Raw genomic sequence first — 6,897 nt, 5'->3', positions numbered from 1 at the left:
GCTTAAATAGTACTTTCTTTTTGGTAGTGTACTTTTCTCTGGAAATTAAAGGTTCTAGTGTTCTTTTTTAGGTGACCAAAAGGATTTAGGATAGCTATCCTCCCTCCCACACCCTCTTCCCTCAGGAACATCTGATCAAATTCCCCTAGAATAAAGATACTTCTCATTTCAAATCAGCAACGCTTTAGTAGTCATTCATACAGAATAAGGATAAAAAAGAAGTCAAGGCTATTCAATATATTGAGAGGGGGGTTACTTTCCATAGTAATTCCTTTCATTTTGATAGTATGCATAGTTGTTTTAGTATGTATACCCTTATCCCTCTAAATATTGTTGAACTGTTAATTGATTTAACCATTTTTTTTTTTAAATATAGTAATATCATTTGTGCGAAACTTTCAGGTTTTGTAAACGACAGTCTAAGGATTGCTAATGAGAGTACACTCCACAACAAGGCAGAATTAGCTCAAGGTTTAACTAACGAGTGATTGAAGGTAGTTGTTCTAGCAAAGAAGGTAAATTAACTAGAAAAGGAACTGGAGAACAATCGAACAGGTTTCCCTTCAATGTCTGGTAACAGGGATGATGTTGAAATTATTATGAGGATTAACTCTAGAAAAAGGAGTATGTTGGAGGCAAGGCTGCATAATCAAAATTTGGGTATTATCTTCAATAACCCGATTGGTGAAACAAACCCTTGGTTTAAAAACATTTTTTCTAACTTTTAACTTTGACATTCACCATTGAGCATATATCTATGCACAACTTTGTTTCATTTTTTTATTTATTTATCTTGTTATATAGGACAAAATCAGGGAAAATATTTCGATGGTTTTCAGACGACAGGGGTTGAAGCTAAGACTTCAGGTCATCTGTTGTTTCTTTAAGAGTCAATAGACATTATACCATAAAACTGTATTCATCAGAAGCACATTGGGATCCTGAATTGATTTTGCAGGCTCCCTTTTGGATATCGTGGAGCTTATCACCTTCGGTTGGAGGTGAGGTGAAACTGCCACAGTAGCCAGGGGTATTGCAGGTTTGACCTAATATGAGTGCAAAAATGGACCATAGGTGAAAGGAAATAATCGCAAAAGTTTGGCTGGGTAGTGAGAATGGCTTAAGAGGTATAAAGTGCGCCCCATAAGTCTATCTTCTTGTGAAGTTGTTTTACGGTCAAAACTATAAGAAGCCCTTACCATGTCACATAGTGTAACTTCGGTATTGATTTTTAGATGCTTAAGAACTACTTAGAGTAATCAAAACAAGTTAGTTCACAAAAAGGTAACAATCCTATCCTGTACCTGAGCATCATTCTATTTTCTTATTTCAACCCATCTTTATCCACTAAAAAAATTGTTGATTTACATTTATCTAAAAAGCTAACCATCTACCGTGAGTAACCGCTTCCCTCAACGTTACCAAAAAGCTAATAAATGACCCATGTGACAATAAACCAAGGAACAAATATAGAAATAAAAACAATATTGTCGATTAAGCCTAGTCGTCACACTAAGAGAGAGAGATCCACCATTTAATGAAAAATGTCATTCATACAGAAAATTAAAATTTCAGTTTTCTGGTTGGAGTAACTCATTGTTTTCCATACCCTTTCTGAAATAAATAACTTTTTAGTATACTAGCATATATTGGAAACTCTGTTTCATAGTTTATTCCAATTTCCTTCCTCTTTATGCTTTCTAGCTCTTCAACACATTGCAACTGAAAATCCCTTTCGTCGGCATCATTAAAATCAATATAGTACCTTATTAAATTTTTCTTTTGTATATTTTCTTGACAAACAGGAAATTTTGCTGATTCCATTTTAATTATGTGGTGGATAATATATTTAATAGTTTGTTCCGCCAAACTACAATCAGATTCATAGAAAGTCTTGTACTTAAAACAATCAAATTCGTAATGATCAGATAGGCTAAGTGACTTTCGCCAAGCAGCACTGTCATCCAGAGCTGTACAACCATTTTTACAAATAATGTTTATGTCAGATCCATACTCCAGAAGCAATTTAACAGCTTCTAAATGCCCTTTTGAACAAGCATAATGAAGTGCTGTTCTTCCATCTTTGTCTCTTGAGTTAATTACACTGGCACCATAATTTAGCAATAATTTTACACTTTGTGAGTATCCTCTTAGAGCAGCTTCATGAAGTGGACTTGCACCATTATTTTTTCTTACATTAACATCAGCGCCGTGCTTCAAAAGATAATCAGCAATTTGTGAGCATCCTCTAGAAACTGCTGAATGAAGTGGGCTTGTACCATCAATTTTTCGTACATTAACGTCAGCGCCAAACTTTAACAGATATTCAACAGTATTTGAGTGTCCTTCAGAAGCTGCAAAATGAAGTGGGCTTGCACCGTCATTTCTTATTATATTAACATCAGCGCCGTACTTCAAAAGATAATCAACAATATTTGAACGTCCTTCAGAAGCTGCAAAATGAAGTGGACTTGCACCATTATTTGCTCTTATATTAACATCAGCCCCATACTCTAAAAGACATTTAACAATCTTTAAGAGTCCTCTATATGCTGCTAAATGAAGTGGACTTTCACCTTCCTTGGTTTTCACATTAACATTACACCCGTGCTTTAAAAGTAATTCAGCAATTTCAGTATTCCTTTCTTTTATCGCACAGTAAAGTGGAGTTTGTCCAAGCTTATCTTCTTCATCAATCCTAGCTCCTTCGTCTAGACCTAGATTCTTCCTTACAACTTCTATATCACCACTAATAACAGCCGAACGAAGTGGCCAACTGTCAACTGCATCAATTAAATCATCTGGCATTTTTGTGTTCTTTTCTTTCAGAAAGTCAAACGCATATAAAACACTGTTTTCATATCCATACTTTTTATATGCAAGATGACGTCACTCAAATTTGCTTTTTGAGATGATTTTAAATTCAAATGACGTCATTTTATCAGCAAGAAATGGATTAAACCAGAATATTACACTATATCAACTGTATTAATCAACAGATTATTGTTGCTGCGTGGAGCACAATTGCCAAAGATCAGGCTGCTCATTGTATTTTCATTTAGTTCTCCTGAATCTCTGCTAATAGAGTTAGGTCCTATAATATATATAATTTTTTGAGGTAATTTAACTTTAGTATTTTAAGACCTTGCTTTAGAGTAACAAACAGAGTTCATTGTTATTTCTTAGAAATCAGAGTCTCTTAGTGACATTTTTATGGTGGATTAGCGCCTTTTATGGTCGAAGACAATAGACTCTGAATAAACAGACGTTAAACCTAATTTTTTTCTATTTTTTCATTAACTAAAAAAATCTCTCGGCAAAAAAGTTTTTAGACAACAGTAAAGAGCCATGTCAGCTTTATGCTAGCAAAATTCAAATTCTTTTAACAATTTAACCTCAAACATGAAACTAATATTAACGAATAAATGAAATCCAAAATGAATAAAAATTAAATAACAAATCATATTTGTATATATTCTAACAAGCAATTACAACAACTTATTACAATTGAAACAAACAAACAATACCACAAACGGTAGTCTGGCTACTATCCCATTACCACTCCTCTATTCGTAAAAGTCTAAGGTTAAGAGGTGGTAAAGGTTAAGGTAAGAGGGTGTAAAAAGGAAGGCTTTGAACAGATTGAGATGGAGGAGGAGTGTGCGTAGCTGTGTTAGCCTCAGGCAGCCTTGTGCTTCAGTGAATTGTTAGTAGTAGTAGTTCATAGGTCGTGACGTCATCCGGCATATAACAAGTATGGATATGAAAACAGCGTTTTATGCGTGTTTAACATACAGAAAGAAAAAAACAAAAAAATTCCGTATGATTTAATTGATGCAGTTGACAGTTTGCCACTTCTTTGGCTGTTATTAGTGGTGATATGGAAGTTATTTGAATATTTACGATCGAACGATCTCTGATTCTGTCAGAGATCGTTATTACCTTACTTTGTGAGTAATTTTACTTTATGGGATTGTTTTAAGTGTATTGTAATTAAGTGCCGCAGCAAGTGCTTGACGATCCGATGAAAACAGTTTTTTGGTGCTTTTGTTGAGACTGAAAGAACTCTTATTTAAATGTTCAGTTGGATTGGCGCAAACATAACAACGAAAGTCTTGGTGGTTATGCTTTTTTAAAATGTGTTTTTCATTGAAGCACGGAATAAAAGATAGTTGTCATTTTAAGTATAATACAGGGAGTTTAAATTTAGAGTTTAAAGGCCTTAATACAAAAATTTGAAATTTAGCTACTTTTTAATTTAAGGGCTTAAACGCAGTACTGTTAATTTTCTGTAGAAATATGAAATAGACCTTTCGACGTTTTTTTCCAAATTTTAGCAGATTTTGTCAGGAGAAGCAGGCAGAAGCGCTGACTCAGATAAATAACTGTAAGAAAGGCAAAACTTGCTATTGAAACAAACAGATATTAATTCAAATGGAAAAATAGAACCTTAATGAATAATCAATTGAAACACAAAAACAGCCAAACTTTGAATAAATTAATAAAAATTAAAAGCAAACAAACTATTGAAATGATTAATCAAGTTACATTTGATTTATGAGGCCTACAGGGCAAGGGGCTCCAAAATTTGGCCCGCAGGCCAGATACGGCCGGATATGTCCTCTCATCTCTGAAGACTTTTTAATCACAAAAATGGATAGCGCTATATTTCTCCAATGAATTGTGAAGTTAACGAAATGATACAGTGCTAGTTAATAGATGAGTTGGCTTCACCAATATTGACACTCCTTGAATGAATTTGCACCTTACCGATAGACATTGCGGAACTCCAATCAACAAATTCTAAGATATGACAATATAGGGGAAATGAGTCTTCCCAAAATCGAGGATTGGGATAAAAACTTCAGCCCCAGACTCCTCCTCCACAGGCTTCAATATTCAGCTAAGTAGAAACCCACATCCAAGAAGTGGGTGTTACGTGCAAGGTTACCTCAAGACCAGCAAAGTTTTAATAGCTTTCCCATGTTGTCCTCACAATCACCTTCGGCTGGAATTGATGGGCAGCTAGACCTCTTTGTCTACATAACAGCCATTTTCTGTAATATTAAATAAAAAAAAACAAGTTTTTTTTTTTAACTGAAAGTAAGGAGTGACATTAAAACTTAAAACGAACAGAAATTACTTTGTATATGAAAGGGGCTGGTCCCTCCTCAACGCCCCGCTCTTTACGCTAAAGTTTGACACTTTCTCTCAACTCTACTTTTTAAAACAGTAAAAAACTTTGTTTCTAAAAAAACCATCAGATTCAAAACATCTTTGAATCTGATGGTATGATTTTCGCTAAGATTCTATGACTTTTAGGGGGTGTTTCCCCCTATTTTCTAAAATAAGGTAAATTTTCTCAGGCTCGTAACTTTTGATGGGTAAGACTAAACTTGATTAAACTTATATATTTAACATCAGCATTAAAATGCGATTCTTTTGATGTAGCTATCGTTAACAAAATTCCGTTTTTTAGAGTTTTGGTTACTATTGAGCCGGGTCGCTCCTTACTACAGTTCGTTACCACGAACTGTTTGATATTCGATGCCATACATACGTCATATATACACTTCTATGTATGGATTCTAATTGTCACTTATCTTCTAACCACAGACAATCTAAGCCTCTTCTTAATATCTTGGCATAAAGAAGTCTTCTTGATGTCTTGGAACGACAAGCTTTGACATATCGATTCTCTTCGTCACTTATCTTCAAACCAGAGACAGTGTGAGCCTCTTACTTGTTACCAACAGTTATGGAGTTTATGGCATCCTTGTAGGTTTACATTGGGTTTTAAGCCACATTTAGTTGGCGGCGAAGATTGTGACGTGGCTGTTCTTCTAATGTAATATTCCTCTTTTCTTCACTTTCAATTTAACTCGTTCGGATTTTCACTGTCATTTCTCTTCAAATAGCGCAATTCTTGTAACTGCAAGTTTCTTCTTTCCCTCTTGTTGTAAGTTTTCCAGCCATATAGCCGACAGGGTCCCAGTACGGCTACACGGAAAGCTTTTATACATGGATTCTTACTATCAGTTGTTTTGAAACCGCAGATAATGTGAGCCTCTACTTTATGCCATGGCGTCCCTGTAGGCTTGACACAAACTCCCTATGAAAAACACAAATTGTTGATGAAAGTTGTAAAAAAAAGAAAGAAAGTAAAAAAAGCAACTATGAAACCAATATTGAGGGAAAATCTATAAATACATATAGTAAAGAGCCTCAAGTTTCGCTTATGCAAATTACTGAAATGAAAGCTTCCTTATATTGCAAAATGTTTGATTGCAATTTCTAATATAGTTTTATTTATTGCAATTTTATTGTAATTAATTATTTCAATTTTTTTAGCTTTTTTTCTTTTTTTATTTTTTATTTTTTTTGGTATTTTTCTTTTTATTTTTCATTCGACTTCGAGAGAAATACAGCTTTACCCAGGGCATTGTAAAAAAAAAAATTCAGTCTTAGCAGCATTAACTCTAAGTTCTAGGTGCTTACAACCAGAAATCATACAATTAAGGTTTACCTGTAAAGTAAAAAGACTCGAACTGATAAGTAGGATATCATCTGCAAAGCAGATCATACTAAAATCACAAAAGTCACCATAAATTCCACCAATAAGTGTCCTAGTTACAGTGGTCGTAAGAATGTTAAACATGTTAGGGTCTTAAATAGAATATTGCCTGAGTCCTCTAATAAGACGAATAGGCCCAGTTAAAAGACAATTTTCAAGTTTAACCCTAACATAGCTATGGCTATACCAATATGTAAGCAGTGCAACAATATGGGACGTAACTCCAAAATCAAGCAAAGTCAAAAATAGTTTTGATTGGACTACTGAATGAAATGATACTTGTCTTTCCACATTACACAAATATACAGGATATCCCAAATTTT

At 34.2% G+C, this 6,897-nt stretch overlaps 1 protein-coding gene across 1 annotated transcript; it reads right to left on the bottom strand.

Moving 5' to 3' along the window:
• Positions 1 to 1,520: 1,520 nt before the first annotated feature.
• On the bottom strand, positions 1,521 to 2,854 carry LOC136040081 (poly [ADP-ribose] polymerase tankyrase-2-like). Its single transcript, XM_065724156.1, has one exon. The coding sequence runs from the start codon at positions 2,806 to 2,808 to the stop codon at positions 1,594 to 1,596; it is 1,215 nt and encodes a 404-aa protein (XP_065580228.1). The 5' UTR covers positions 2,809 to 2,854; the 3' UTR covers positions 1,521 to 1,593.
• Between the last annotated feature and the right edge of the window lie 4,043 nt (positions 2,855 to 6,897).

The sequence above is a fragment of the Artemia franciscana genome, chromosome 20 (genome assembly GCF_032884065.1).
Source record: "Artemia franciscana chromosome 20, ASM3288406v1, whole genome shotgun sequence".
Lineage (NCBI taxonomy): Eukaryota > Metazoa > Arthropoda > Branchiopoda > Anostraca > Artemiidae > Artemia > Artemia franciscana.
The sequence above is the reverse complement of the archived record's forward strand: the minus strand, read 5'-3'. Positions and strand labels throughout refer to the sequence as shown.

Coding starts and splice junctions, on each gene's coding strand:
- LOC136040081 (XM_065724156.1), bottom strand. CDS start 2,808: ATGCCAGATGATTTAATTGATGCAGTTGACAGTTGGCCACTTCGTTCG.